We start from the raw sequence: 14,357 nt of genomic DNA on the forward strand, positions 1-14,357 counted from the left end.
CGCCCCCGTTTGGAGCGTCAGAGCAGCAGCTCTCCGGGGGCTCTCCAGCACGCAGCCAGTCCGACGCGCGCCTCCAAACTTTACGCACGGATGTCCTCCTCCGTCCGCTCCGGATTTACGCGTCGCAGCTGAGCCGCGCTGCTCCTCACGTCGTTCTCCTAACCGACTGGAAGAAGTCCCAGACTTTTTTAAAAAAGTTTAAACTTTTTAAAACTTTTTGTTTTGTATGTGATTCGCTTCATTCCGGCAGACAGATGCAGTGACTCTCTGGAGGAGATTTTAAAAACAGAAAAACAATGAGCGGTGTTTTATTAAAGTGCCTCGTGCTGGCGGTGTGCGTCGGCGCTCGCGGGCTCCTGGCGGACCCCCGCGCCGAGGAGGAAGAGGATGATGGATCCGGGGACAGCGCCTCGACCCTGGCCTTTGTGTTCGACGTTACCGGCTCCATGTACGACGATCTGAAACAGGTGATCGATGGCGCCTCGCGGATCCTGGAGAAAACCCTCAACCGGAGGACCAGACCCATCAAGAACTTCGTCCTGGTCCCCTTCCACGACCCAGGTACATCTTCACCAAACACACTTTGTTCTGGGAACAAGCAGATACTTGATATGTGGCTGTTTAATCCGGAATATAAACGGTTGTGAATGAATGCATGTGGTTAAGAGTCCAGGATGGTCAGATGGTCTGACCAGGACCGGGTCCAGCAGAATATTCCTTCCTCTCATGCATCAGTATGAACTCAACATGTAGAAACCCTTTGATATTCTGTAGCTTTACTTGGTAAGAGATCCAGCAGCACATCTGAGGACCTGTTGCTCGTGTTGTGGCCCATAAATCTTTTATGAGAGCACAATATGTTTCATGGAGCAGAGATATGTGAGCTTTTAAGAGGGGGGGGGGGGGGGGGTCTGTGGGACAGGTAAGGCTCTTCCACCCCCCCCCCCCCCACCTACTGCCCTCCTATACGGGAAAGCTGCAGCTTGAAACTAAGAGTGCTCTAATGGGGGGAGGGTGTTTGAGCACTGATGAGAAGCATATGCTGTCTGCTTGTGTGTAATTACCCCACCCCTCCCTCTCCTCCATCCTAGCCTCCGGAAAAATCCTCCGTAGCCCCCCAGTTCAGCCAGTACGTGTGTGTTGGTGTGTGTGTGTGTGGGGGGGGATGGTGGGCTGCACTAACACCACAACATGTTGTCTTGTGTTTAATGTGCCTTCCCCCCTCGGGGACCTTGTAAACTTCCCCCAAAGATTGCTAAGAAGCCACGGTGGCTGACAAAGTAGGCGTGACGGGGATGTCAGTGGTTTACGGTCACTCACCGGGACCCGGACCAGACCAGGACTCGATGGAGGCCTCCGCGGTCGGGTCGGGAACGAGTTGTCATCAGTTTGACAAATTGGCCGTGAGCTCCGTGTCTCACGAAGATGCTCCTCGATGTGTGTTTGGCAGAAACAGGAACCATGGAGGCCCCCACCAGACCAGATCAGGGTCTTCTTCTGGAATAACTTTAATACTTGGGTTTTATAGGCAGCGGCGCTTTATAACAAAAACAATGCGTCCTCTGTGTGTTGGGCGAATGTTTTCTGTTCCAGTGATTGGCCCCCAGAAGGCATCCAAGTAAGTGTCGGGGGCCCTGGCAGGTTCTTATCCATCACACTGCAGTCTGCTACTCGAGGAGGTCGGAGACGGCAGAAGATGCTGAATGCAGCTGCAGATGATTGTTACCCGGACGCCGGCCAGATTGTAGCCATTTGTACGAAACAAAAACCTGAACGTTGTAATTTTGTGCTGTGTGTGTGTGTGTGTGTGTGTGTGTGTGTGTGTGTGTGTGTGTGTGTGTGTGTGTGTGTGTGTGTGTGTGTGTGTGTGTGTGTGTGTGTGTGTGTGTGTGTGTGTGTGTGTGTGTGTGTGTGTGTGTGTGTGTGTGTGTGTGTGTGTGTGTGTGTGTGTGTGTGTCTGTGTGTGATTGATATTCATGTCTTACCTCCAGCAGCATCACTCTGGTCCAGATAAATGAGACTTGTGGCTTGTTCTTTTGATGCGTGTCCTCTGTTCACACAGGCAGAACAACTAAATCCTTTGTTCTGATGTAGTCGAGTTGTTTGAAGGAGGAAAACAAAAAAAAACCTCCCGGCGAGTTCAACATTCAACTGATTTGTTCGGGAAAGGATATTTATTTCATTACAACCCGAGCATCTCTCCTGAGTTGGTTTTGTTTAAGCCTCTGTTGTGATGTATAAATGTTTTGTTGCAGATATCGGCCCCGTGTCCATCACCACCGACCCCAAGAAGTTCCAGCAGGATCTGCAGGAGCTGTTTGTCCAGGTGGGGAAGCTCAAACACACGATTATTCTACAGGAGGCGCTCTGCTCCTCCACACCGATCCGAGCCCAGGCTGCTTAAAGTCGAGGCCATGTGACTTTTAACAGGATCCACGACGTAATTCAATAGGGATCAACGCTCCGCCCCTTTTTCCCAGCAGCCATTTCAACATGTTCATGACACATCTGAGCGTCGGCATCATGAAACCTCTAACTGCTGAGGAAAAGTGAAGCCGAGGCCGAAGTGCCTTAAACTGTCATTCTCTCTGCTGGCCATCAGGGGGCGACTCGCTACCAACACAGTTACATACTAACACTTAGCTGTAAAGTTGCACCGTCGTCACCATGACAACGTCCACTTCTTATACACAGCCTGTGGTTTCACCGGATCATGTAAGGCTATGTAGTGCTATGGGTTTAATCAACGGTGGTGTTGTTCTTTTTGCTGATGAATAAATGATGGTTCTGTCACCAGGGGGGGGGCGACTGCCCCGAGATGAGTATCGGAGCCATAAAGAAAGCCCTGGAGGTCTCCCTGCCCGGATCCTTCATCTACGTGTTCACCGATGCCCGGGCCAAAGACTACCGCCTGAAGAGGGACGTCCTGCAGCTGGTGCAGCTCCGGCAGTCACAGGTACCCTCCTGGGAAGTGGACCGGGTCTCCCGGATCAGGGCCCGGGGAGACCCGTTTGTAATTTAAGTGCTGTTTGGATTTGCAGGAAAGCAAGAAACATAATTTCCAGAGTAACATCCATTTCTGTTCAGCTGATTCTTTAAATCGCACTTGAGTATATTTTGCATTTATCATGTGCTGCAAACAAAGGGGGGCCAACGGCATGCTGGGAAAGATCTACATTCCAATGAAGTCACTGGTCCGAGGAGGGGAACGTCTCTCCTCGGAGCTGCTCTGGTCTCTGGTCTCGGCGTTCAGCATGACAATGAGCGTTAGCGTCACTTTGGAGCCGACTGAGAAGCGAGAGCGTAGAAAACAAACAGTAGTAATCCTCTCACCCCTTCCTGTCGACCCCCCCTCCCTCCCAGGTGGTGTTCGTGTTGACCGGGGACTGTGGGGACCGCTCCCAGCCGGGCTACAGGGCCTACGAGGAGATCGCCGCCACCTCCTCGGGACAGATCTTCCACCTGGACAAGCAGCAGGTCAACGAGGTGAGAGCAAAAACACAAGAGCCCAGACCCGTTCCTTCTTAAAGGACAATACATTTCATCCGGAGCTTCATTCATTTGACTTCAGACTTTGGATTTAATTAAGCAGTTAATTGCTTTTTTCTCATTGCGATCAAAGAAGTCACATCGGCTTCTGGGATATTTTCGTAACTTCTCTACTTGAGATTAATTTGTTGAAGAAATGTGGTGGTAACAGTGTATTAGTTGTTAAATGAAACTGACCTTTCAGAGGTCACTCATGGACGTCGTGAGTTAAAGTCGAGGATGACGCTGTAGGAGGATATTTTAAGAGGAATCCGTCACCGTGGCTCCTTAAGGGTGAAATCTGTGTAAACATTATAATAGATTCTACTAATTTAAACGTAGATTAAGTTGTGTTTATGAGCATTTTAATCCCAGTATAATGATGAAGTGCAGTAGCAGAGGGGGGAAACAACCCCCTATGTGACCCACTGATGTAATAATAGCGGTTTCATTCAGTGGAATCAAACGATAGTGAAGCCGATATTAAACTTCCTGTTCATACGATACGGCCGAGCGACTCCTTTAACATGGGAAGCGGCGGTGTAACAGGAGCCCCCCCCCCCCCCGGTCCGAGGAGCCAAAGACAGCAGGGCCCTCTCTTCCCCCGGCAGACGTAAGAGAAGCCAGAGCTTCCTCTGGTATCCTGCATGTCAACACAGGAGGCGGTTGGTGCAGCGGCGGCCAAGCGGCCCTGCACACCGGTGGCCCACTGAACCTCTGAACTCTGTGTGTGTAGGTCTGTTTCCTGTTAAGTCATGCTGGCAGTACAATGCACACAACGCCTGTGTGTGGCAGCGTTTCATTAATGCTCCGTAACGGTGGCAGCTGGTTGAGTGTTTGAATGTTTTGTCTGACCCTCACACCTTCACCTCAGACGGCCTCGTGCTGACGCAGCCTTTGGGTGGCTTCTACCACATTAATGCAAATCCGTTAATCCTTTTAAAAACCTACATCTAACCACAATAGTCCCTCTTAATGGCAGTTTAATTAAGTGCGGCCAAATAAAACCGAAATAAACAGAATCTTCCTGTGGTCTCCGGGGGCAGAGCGTGGAGAGAAAACAGACTTGAATCCCAGGATGTGATCTGTCACGGCCTCCCTCCTTCCAGCACAGCTGCCCGCTGGACTCCAAGCCTTCACACAGCAGCTCATTGTCAGCGTCCGAATCCTCTTTTAATGATGGTGGTTATCGCCAACGACGCCGTGGACGGGAAGGCATCAGCGGGCTGATGATGCCATCCCTCGTCATCGGATCCCCAAAAACAACACGATGTTTCAGCTTCCATATAATGTCTGCTTGTTTTTGCTCCGTATGGAGAGCCGTGTAGAGTCGTTTCCAGCGCGGCTCCTGATGGTTTCCTCATCACGGGGCTGCAGGAGTGAGTTAAGGGTCTGTCAAAGGCACAAAGTCCAGAAGCCCAGGTAACATTTATCTCCCCGAGCGTGCTTAAACAAGGCCGGCGTTTATGTCTCTAACACACGGGCCACTTGTGGCGGGGCCAGGACTCGGCAGGTGTGTCTACTAACCCCCCCACCACCACGAGGAGGGAGCAGGGGTCCATCTGGGACTGATTCCCTCCTAACAGCGAGACATCTTCCTGCTAATGTCAGCAGTTGTGGTGTTGAAGTACAGACTGAGCTGCACTGGGAGGTCTGGATCACGCCGCAGGTAAAGCACCTGAATGAGCGAGGAGGGGGACACGGTGTCGCCCCCCCATCCTCAGCTAACCCTTTTCCATCTGTCATGCTTCTATGAATAGCGGGGGGGGGGGGGGGGGGGGCTTCCTGTAAGTCTGTTAAACTGAGACACGCCGGATGAGGTTTCACAGAACTTAAGATCCTCCACATTCCCGGTGGTTAGAACAGGGAGTGGCTGCAGAACGTAACCCCCCTACACACACACACACACACACACACACACACACACACACACACACACACACACACACACACACACCTCGGCCCCCGGAAGGCAGGTCGTCCCATCACTGCCCTCCGCTTCCCTTTTACCCCAGCTCTCTGAGTAATGCCCTCTCCTCTCCGCTCTCTTGCATAAGAAAGCGGTGGTATCCCGGGGGGCAGATGTAGGTCACTCCTTCACCGTTTCCTGCTCCGCTGGTGACGGCTGCACATGTGGCAGACATTACAGCTGTTTCCAGTTGTTAAAAAAAAAAAAAAAAAAAAAAACGGCGAGAGGAACCAGCTGCTGTCAGCACCCGCTGGACCCGATAGACAAAGAGAGCAGAGGCCTGATAATTAAATTATCAAAGGCTTTTGTTGTTGTTGCTTGTTTTTCTTTTTGGTCTCAAAATGTTGTTGGCTCCGCCCCCCATAAGGCCTCTCCAATAGGAGGTCAAAGCTAATACTAATACCTCGTTAAAGGTTTGGAAGATGCTGGTGGTTTAGTGTGGTCTCTGAAATATCAGTCAGATCTCTGCTCCTGTTTTCATTCTAGAGGAAACAAAAGGAAAACTGTATTCCACCCCCCCCCGTGAAGATGATGATGATGATGATGATTTTACAGCGAGCACCTGTCCAAACTGAAACTCCACACTGTCATGATGTTCCTCCCTGGAGCCTCCGGGGAACATTATCGTCTTAACTCGGGATTGTTTTTCACCGCTTAAATGTAATCAAACTGTCCGCTATTGTTTCAGGCTTTGGGGGGGAATCGTTCGCTCTAAGTGGCGCGATGACTCACTTAACCAAGTGAATCTCCGGCAAATCCAAACAGGCATCGCCGTCTGACCTCATCTGGAGGAACAGATTCTCCAGAGCAGCCGCTCCTGTCCGTAAACGATCCCTGCATGTTAGGAACATCCAGTTTAAGAGTATTCAGGCACCACGGTTTCTGTTCTGAGGAAGCAGCTTCATGATTCATGAAAGCTGTGTTGCAGGAGGAGACGGGGGGGGGGGGGGGGGGTAGACTCTCCTCTGGGACTACATGCTTGAGAGTGCAGAAAACCGTATGTTATCAGTTTGACAGCTGTCTCACTTTTCCTTTGTTTAGGCAAAAAATCCCTCCAAGGATTACTTTTGCAATGAAAGAGTGGTCCGACAAAGAGCAGCCTGCTGCTTGGGGGGGGGGGGGGGGGGGGGGGGCAAGCGTGTCCTTCCTGTCCTCGTCCCGTCTATTCAAAGTCCGATCCCCGCACGGATCCCAGCAGTGAATGTGTCTCCTCCAGCTCTGTGTTCTCTCCTGCTGTCAGGTCTTAAAGTGGGTGGAGGAGACGGTCCAGGCCCTGAAGGTCCACCTGCTGTCCTCCAACCATGACAGCGGCCAGGAGAACAAGTGGGAAGTGCCCTTTGACCCCAGCCTTCGAGAGGTCACCGTGTCACTCAGCGGGCCGGCGCCGCAGATCGAGCTCAACGACCCCTTCGGTAGAAAACCCGTCATCGCTGTTGATAAATGAGATATTCAGAGTGTTTTACTTTGAAAAGTTCCCGTTGTTGCGTTGCAGGTCGTGTCGTCGACGAGGCGCAGGGCCTCAAAGAGCTGCTGAACATCCCCAACTCGGCTCGAGTCGTCAACCTGAAGTTCCCCAGACCCGGAGCCTGGAAGCTGAAGGTACCGACCCGCTGGTGGATCCACCAGGAACGTTTCTCCGTCTCTCTATATCACCACTATGAGCTCATTCAATCCTCTCTTTATATAAATAGGTGAGCTGCAGCGGGCGCCACACTCTGAGGGTCACGGGGGTCAGCAATCTGGACTTCAGGGCCGGCTTTTCCAGTCTACCGGTCTCGGAGTTCAACCAGACCAGAGAGAGGCCGATAAAAGGTGCCGGACATGTTTCAGGTGTTTTCATGTGTAGAGCAGAGACCCGGTGGAGGGACCCCCAAGGTCTACAGAGACCCGGTGGAGGGACCCCCAAGGTCTATAGAGACCTGGTGGAGGGACCCCCAAGGTCTATAGAGACCGGGTGGAGGGACCCCCAAGGTCTATAGAGACCTGGTGGAGGGACCCCCAAGGTCTATAGAGACCGGGTGGAGGGACCCCCAAGGTCTATAGAGACCTGGTGGAGGGACCCCCAAGGCCTATAGAGACCCGGTGGAGGGACCCCCAAGGCCTATAGAGACCTGGTGTTACATATCAGATAAAACTATGTTGCTTATTAAACTGGCCAATAATACTGTGTAGAGCAGCCTATAGTTCCATGTATAACAGTACTTGTAATGACTACAACACTAAGACATTAAAATAATAATTGTTGGCATTTCTACATCACAATTTCACATTAACACAACAACTAACATTTATATTTGCTTATTAGATGTTGTATTAATGTGTATTTTTGGACACATTTTACATTTTGGAAGAACAAACGTTTGGGGACCCTCTAGGGGTCCCAGACCCCCTGTTTCCTGGAGGTCGGGGACCCTCTAGGGGTCCCAGACCCCCTGTTTCCTGGAGCTCTCTGGTGTAGAAGATGGTTTCATGACTCCCTCTCCCTCCCAGGACTCCCGGCCCACGTTCTGCTGAAGTGCACCGGTCTGAAGCCTCCAGGTCTGCTGAGCCACGTGGAGCTCATGTCGGGCTCGGGCCGCTCCCTACGCACCATCCCCGTCCCGCTGCCCTCCGACCTCGGCCAGCAGGGTCTCTGGAGTCTCCCGGAGTTCCGCACCCCGTCCCAGAGCTTCTTCATCAAGGCGACGGGCAAAGACGAGGAGGGCTACCGCTTCCAGAGGCTGTCCAGCGTCTCCTACACCAACATCGTTCCAGGCATGACGACCTCCTCCTTTCCCCTGCAGACACAACCTCTCCACTCAGGAGTCTCTCACACCTCATCAATCTTTACTCCCCCGTTTCCTCCCCCCTCCCTCCCCCTGTGTAGATCCCCCGGCCGTGAGCATGCCTGACGTGGTGAAGGGCTTCTACATGCAGCCCGCCGCCATCGGCTGCCGGGTGCAGAGCGACGTTCCCTACAGGCTCCGCTTCACCCGGAGCGGGGTCACGCTGGGCGACGAGAAGTTCTTTCAGTGAGTGTTTTTGTTTGGGCTCTCCTTCCTGGATTCACATTCCTTTAATGCAGCCATTACCTGCTGGAAAACCCGCTAATCAGGTCACTGTGCTGCTCTTAGTGAGCTTGTCTGCAGCGCATTAGTGCTGCTCGTTGGCTTTTATTGGCTCATCTGTCAGGAAACATGTTTACTCAACATTACATATGCCATGGTGTCATCTTAAAAAAGAACGTCCATCGAATGTGAGGTAAAACGGGATCTCGACCAATCAGGCGTGTCTGTTTGTATCAGGAGTTCTGCCACGGCATCATGGGAGATCGCCCACGCCTCGGCCGAGGACGAGGGCCTGTACGAGTGTGTGGCGCAGAGCGGAGCGGGACAAGGACGCGCCCTCACGCAGCTGACCGTCAGAGGTCCGTCACACACACACACACACACACACACACACACAAACAGACAGACACACACACACAGACACACACACACACACACAGACACACACACACACACACACACACACACACACACACACACACACACACACACACACACACAGACACTTCCCTGTCATTGTTTGATCAAACTCCATTCAGTTGATGATGCTTTCAACTGAAAGTGCCGCAGTAAATAAATAAATAACATATAAACACACACACACACATATATACACACACACACACACACACACACACACACACACAGCAGCGGCCAAGGCTTTGAAACGAGTTCCAGACATTCTTCATGGACCAAACATCAACACTCAAACAACGCCAGCACAAACATTTGTGTTACAGAGTAAACACTTCCTGTTGGTTAACCGTGTCCAACCCTGAAACCCAGAGCCTCCTCCGGTCCTGAAGCCGGCGGTGAACGTGACCTGCTCCGTGGGCGGCGTGGCCGTGCTGACCTGCCAGGTGGAAGGCTCCATGCGCCACAACCTGACCTGGCACCGGGCGGGTCGTACCATCCGGGCCCGCGCCGGGAGGGTGAAGCTGCTGCCTGACTCGTCGCTGCAGATCAGCGGCGTGCGGCCGCAGGACGCCGGGGAGTACCACTGCGTGGCCGCCAACGCCGACGGAGACCGCAGGATCACCGCCTGGCTGCTGGTCCCAGGTAACGGCCGGGGGGAAACCTGCAGGTCATCTGCTTAAACGTTTAACACAGTCGGAAGGGGCCTCGCCGTCCCGCTGCAGACCCCCGTCTGCATCTGGTTTCCATTAAGGGCTGAACCTCCTCGTCAGAAAAAGTTCCTCGTCAGCCAGAAGTGATGCATGTTGACTTCCACGCTCACATGTTTGTACATGGATTTTCATAAATTGGCAAATAAATGATGTCAGAGATGGAAAGTGCTGGTAATCAGCGTTGTTAAACTGATAGGTGACGTAATGAATGACATCATGTGGCGTCGACGAGGCCCCCCTTTTAGTCATCGACCTGCCTCCGTTTCCCCTGTTTTCTTTTAGAGGCTCCCTCCGTGGCGGTTCACCCCCGAGGCCAGGCGTTCTCCCGAGGGGACGAGGTCCGCCTCGTCTGCCAGGCGTCCGGCTCGCCGCCTCCCCGGCTCTCCTGGAGCCACGGAGACGTGTTCCTCACTAATCGGCCGAGGTAAGGGAGCCCCCGGCCCACTCAACACCTCCGGTAACACTCGTTACATTCCACTCACGCCGCATCCGCCATCGCCACATCTTGTTTGCATCACTACTGATGTCCAAACCGCAGATTTACATGCCAGCGTAAAAAAAAAAATACAAATTCAGAGAAAAATTTTGTTTTTGCAAATGTGAGGCAACAAAACATGAATTCCTTCCATTTGAACGATGCAGGTTGAGTCTGGACCAACACGGCGTCCTGACCATCAGAGGAGCCCTCCCCGAGGATGCTGGGGATTACACCTGCACGGCGACCAACGAGGCCGGGACCGCCTCCCAGTCTGCGTCGCTTACATTCGCAGGTAAAGTCAGAGTGCTGAGTCATCGGTGGAGCGTTCCCCGGGGTTTTGGCCCCACGCTGCTCCGTCTCACACATTCAGACGTTTCTCTGCTGTGTCCTGAAGTCTCGGCCGGTTGACAGAAAGCTTTGATACTGACGGACTGTGGCAGCGTCTTCCTCACTTTTTGTCTCCAGATGTCATTTTTAACAACGTTGATGCATGGAGGCAGAAGGAACCACGTGAGATGGATCATCTGGTGCTTCCAGCTCGGCCCTGAGTTGAAAGGATGCCGAGTGTCTTATCTGCTGCTCAGAATGTGTGAAAGCTTAGTTTCATATTTACCTCGGGTTTATTCTGCAGCCCTCGCTGATTTATCTTTTTAAAGTCAACATTACTTTACTATTATTTCCCAAAAACCCAGCTTTTCTAAGCGTTGTCTCGTCTCCTCCAGAGCTGCCCAGGATAACAGTGGTGCAGCAGGTCGTCCTGGTGTCCGTCGGTGGGGATGCGACTCTGGCGTGCCGAGCCACAGGCATCCCTCCTCCGCTGGTCCACTGGTTCAAAGGTGCGTTCAGGGTCAGAAACCTGCGTGTGTGTGAAGGAAGTTTCCAGTAGGAGACTCTCAGGAGGCTCTGTGTCGTGTTTTCAGGTGAGCTGGAGGTGGGCTCCGCTCCTTTCGCCAAGCAGGACGTTCACCGCGGGACGCTGCACATCCGAGGCGTGCAGGAGGTCGACGCCGGCCAGTACAGCTGCGTGGCCAGCAGCTCCGCCGGGACCGCCGCCGGCACCGTCACTCTGGAGGTCGGAGGTGAGACCGCACGCTTCGCCACAGGAAAAAAAGCTTGTTATTCCCTCTCAAGTTACACTCATGAAAACATTTCCCCTCCCACAGTGGGCCCGCTGTTCTCGGAGGCGCCAGTCGACGTGACGGCGAGCATCGGGGAGAACGTCACCCTCCCCTGCGTCGCCCGCGGCCTCCCGAAGCCCACGGTGACCTGGCGCAGGAAGGACGGCAGACCGGTTCCTACGAGGACGGACGACCACAGCAGGACGATGCAGCTGGAGAGCGGACATCTTCTCATCCAGAGTGAGTTAAACCGTGAAATCACGGCAGAGAGATTATATATAGAAGAGGTGCAACCTTACCACCTTAAATGCAGCTTTACTTAAGAGAGAGGAGGTGTTGACGGTTCTCATTACATCCTGCTGAAAGGCTTACATAAAAAAATAAAAGTGCCACATCGCTTTGACGGCGTTAATAACGGTGAGACTGAGCTCCCATCGGGGCGACGTGGGATTTAAACCGCTGAACTGTGGAGGCCTCTCGGCCTGCGACATGACTAATCTGGGCCTCTGAAGGTGATCCTTTGTGCTCCCGAGACTAAATGTTTACAGTGTGTGTGTGTGTGTGTGTAATATTATACCGTGGTCAGCTTCTGTCACTGTTTCCATTCTGACCTAATTAGCTTCAATCTGTTGCAGATGCCGTTGTTTAAGGAAACGTCTCCATCCCGTATCGTCCACCATCCCCTCTCTTTTTTTGTTTCACTCCGATGCTTAATGTCTTGTCATCTCCTATTTAAACATCGGCCCGACTGTCCAAACACACAGTGACTCATGTGTTGATGCTCCAACATGTGATCTCCAGAGAATTTTGCAGAGAGGGACATGTGTGTCAGCAGACCGGCAGCTGAGGCAAAACCCATTAATCCCGTTATTTTTACCTCTTAATTACAGCGCCGTCTTACTCGCTATTATCTGCTGTTAGCAGGGACATATTTTTCTTCCTGGATAAATACTTTCTCAGTAGGTGCAGAGACGCTGCTTATCTCAGATGCACAGAATGTGCTGCGTTTCTGGAGATGTTGAGCTGCTGGTTTACTGTGTTTGGCTGCAGGTGTCTGGCTCGACGATGAAGGGCTGTACGTCTGCGAGGCCAAGAACCAGTATGGATCCATTACAGCGGAGGTCAGAGTGGGAGTCACTGGACTGGGTAGGATTATCTCAGCTCTCCTATCTGTTTTCTAAACAATGGCAGCAACTCCAAAAGCTGGACTGTGGCCTGAAAATACTCTCACATTTTCCTGCTGTTGTTAAGTATACAGAGGCTAAGCCACGCCCCCTTCTGGTGGACCACCGTGGGACTTTATTTAGGAATAAATGTGCACGACAGTCAAATATTCTTTTCATCCCATATACATTGTGGCATGATTTACATGTGATGTTTATCAATTTGACAGATCATTTTACATGTCAAGACAGTCGCATTTTGTTTTCTGTGAAAATACGTAAAAACAAAGACGACGCAGCCAAACGATGTGCAACGTTACCATAACAACAGGTCTCGTTCCTTCTTTCTCTTCCCGGCTGATAAAAATAGTTGCTGGATTAAACACATAATCTAAGACAACGTTTCATTTGTGACTCAACGTAGCTAAGATAGTTAGCTAGCAAGCGAGACAAGGTAACGACAGGAGGCAACTGAAAAGTGAAGCCAATTCTGAAGTGCCTTAAACTTGCATTCTCTCTAATGTCCATCAGGGGGCGACCAGAAGCAGGGGATGCTTTAGGGGGTGGGGCTTACATGCTGATTGACAACTTGCTACCACGCTACTAATGCTAGTTAGATGACTTTAACACTTAGCTGTAAAGTTGACCTTGAATTATAGAAGCTAACTTTGTTAGCAGCGTCACACCAGAATCCACATGGATCCAGATCCAGTAAGGTTGATGGCACAGCTAAATGATATGATGACAAACCTGCCACAAAGTGCAACTTTCTTGACTTGCAAAAATACCTTTTAATTTAACAAACATCGTCTCGCCAATGAGTACGTACATGTTTTCTCTGAAATGCGGTCCACTGGAAAGGGGACTCGACCCCTTTACATGTGTCTTAACGCTTCCTTTCCCTGCAGAGCCCCCTCTCTTGGCCCAGAGTGCCCCCATCATCACCACCGGCATCGGCCAGTCCGTCAGCATCCCTTGCATGCTGTTGGATGGAATACCTCTCCCAGAGAGAACCTGGTCCCAAAATGGAAAACCTGTAAGACTGACGTTCAAAAACATAAACTCCATCCCTCACATAATCAATGTATGACAGCAGTTGTCTGTCTTTTGTCTTCTACGCAGGTTCAGGTGAACGGGAGGATGTTCCCGAGGAGCGACGGCAGTTTGTACGTTGAGCGAGTCGTCCCAGAGGATGCTGGGACGTACGTCTGCAAGGCGGTGAACGTAGCCGGCTCCGTGAACATCACGGTCCGCCTGGAGGTCCACGGTAAGAGCCAGATTTGACTTGTTGAGAGTTTAGATGAGAGGATTGTTAGTTCAGCCACACTATGAAGCTGGAGCCACCTGATGAGTAGTCTGGCTGAAAGAGTGGAGGGAGAAACGACTAGGTCATCTGTGGACGGGCCAGCAGGTCAACGGGCCAGCCAATGAGTCGTTCCAGTTCACGACCCCGCGGAAAAACAACACATTTCTCACATTTTGTCTGCATTAAACAAATGAGACTTGGTAAATCCAAATCTTGGATTCCAAATGGCAGTTGATGCCACTAAAGCATCCCCTGCTTTCTGGTTACAATGTTTACTGAGATAATACATCAAGAGAGAAGTAGGACCATTTTCTCATAGACTTCTATACAACCAGAGAGGAGTCGCCCCCTGGTGGCCAGCAGAGAGAAGTTAGGACCATTTTCTCATAGACTTCTATACAACCAGAGAGGAGTCGCCCCCTGGTGGCCAGCAGAGAGAAGTTAGGACCATTTTCTCATAGACTTCTATACAAACAGAGAGGAGTCGCCCCCTGGTGGCCAGCAGAGAGAAGTAGGACCATTTTCTCATAGACTTCTATACAAACAGAGAGGAGTCGCCCCCTGGTGGCCAGCAGAGAGAAGTAGGACCATTTTCTCATAGACTTCTATACAACCAGAGAG

At 51.7% G+C, this 14,357-nt stretch overlaps 1 protein-coding gene across 1 annotated transcript in view; it reads left to right on the forward strand.

Moving 5' to 3' along the window:
* Positions 1-296: 296 nt before the first annotated feature.
* Positions 297-14,357, forward strand: part of hmcn2 (hemicentin 2) — a gene marked incomplete at its 5' end in the record, with an annotated part of 45,780 nt that continues 31,719 nt past the window's right edge. Inside the window, 19 exons of the mRNA XM_084023986.1 lie at positions 297-561; positions 2,256-2,326; positions 2,798-2,956; positions 3,364-3,486; positions 6,738-6,909; positions 6,990-7,096; positions 7,189-7,309; positions 7,988-8,251; positions 8,364-8,508; positions 8,782-8,903; positions 9,331-9,603; positions 9,954-10,095; positions 10,314-10,441; positions 10,872-10,985; positions 11,070-11,228; positions 11,313-11,507; positions 12,318-12,413; positions 13,339-13,466; positions 13,553-13,697. Of these exons, the coding sequence (XP_083880112.1) occupies positions 297-561; positions 2,256-2,326; positions 2,798-2,956; positions 3,364-3,486; positions 6,738-6,909; positions 6,990-7,096; positions 7,189-7,309; positions 7,988-8,251; positions 8,364-8,508; positions 8,782-8,903; positions 9,331-9,603; positions 9,954-10,095; positions 10,314-10,441; positions 10,872-10,985; positions 11,070-11,228; positions 11,313-11,507; positions 12,318-12,413; positions 13,339-13,466; positions 13,553-13,697 (2,929 nt within the window). The remainder of the gene's footprint in view (positions 562-2,255; positions 2,327-2,797; positions 2,957-3,363; positions 3,487-6,737; positions 6,910-6,989; positions 7,097-7,188; positions 7,310-7,987; positions 8,252-8,363; positions 8,509-8,781; positions 8,904-9,330; positions 9,604-9,953; positions 10,096-10,313; positions 10,442-10,871; positions 10,986-11,069; positions 11,229-11,312; positions 11,508-12,317; positions 12,414-13,338; positions 13,467-13,552; positions 13,698-14,357) is intronic.

The sequence above is a fragment of the Eutrigla gurnardus genome, assembly GCF_963514095.1.
Source record: "Eutrigla gurnardus genome assembly, chromosome: 13".
NCBI lineage: Eukaryota > Metazoa > Chordata > Actinopteri > Perciformes > Triglidae > Eutrigla > Eutrigla gurnardus.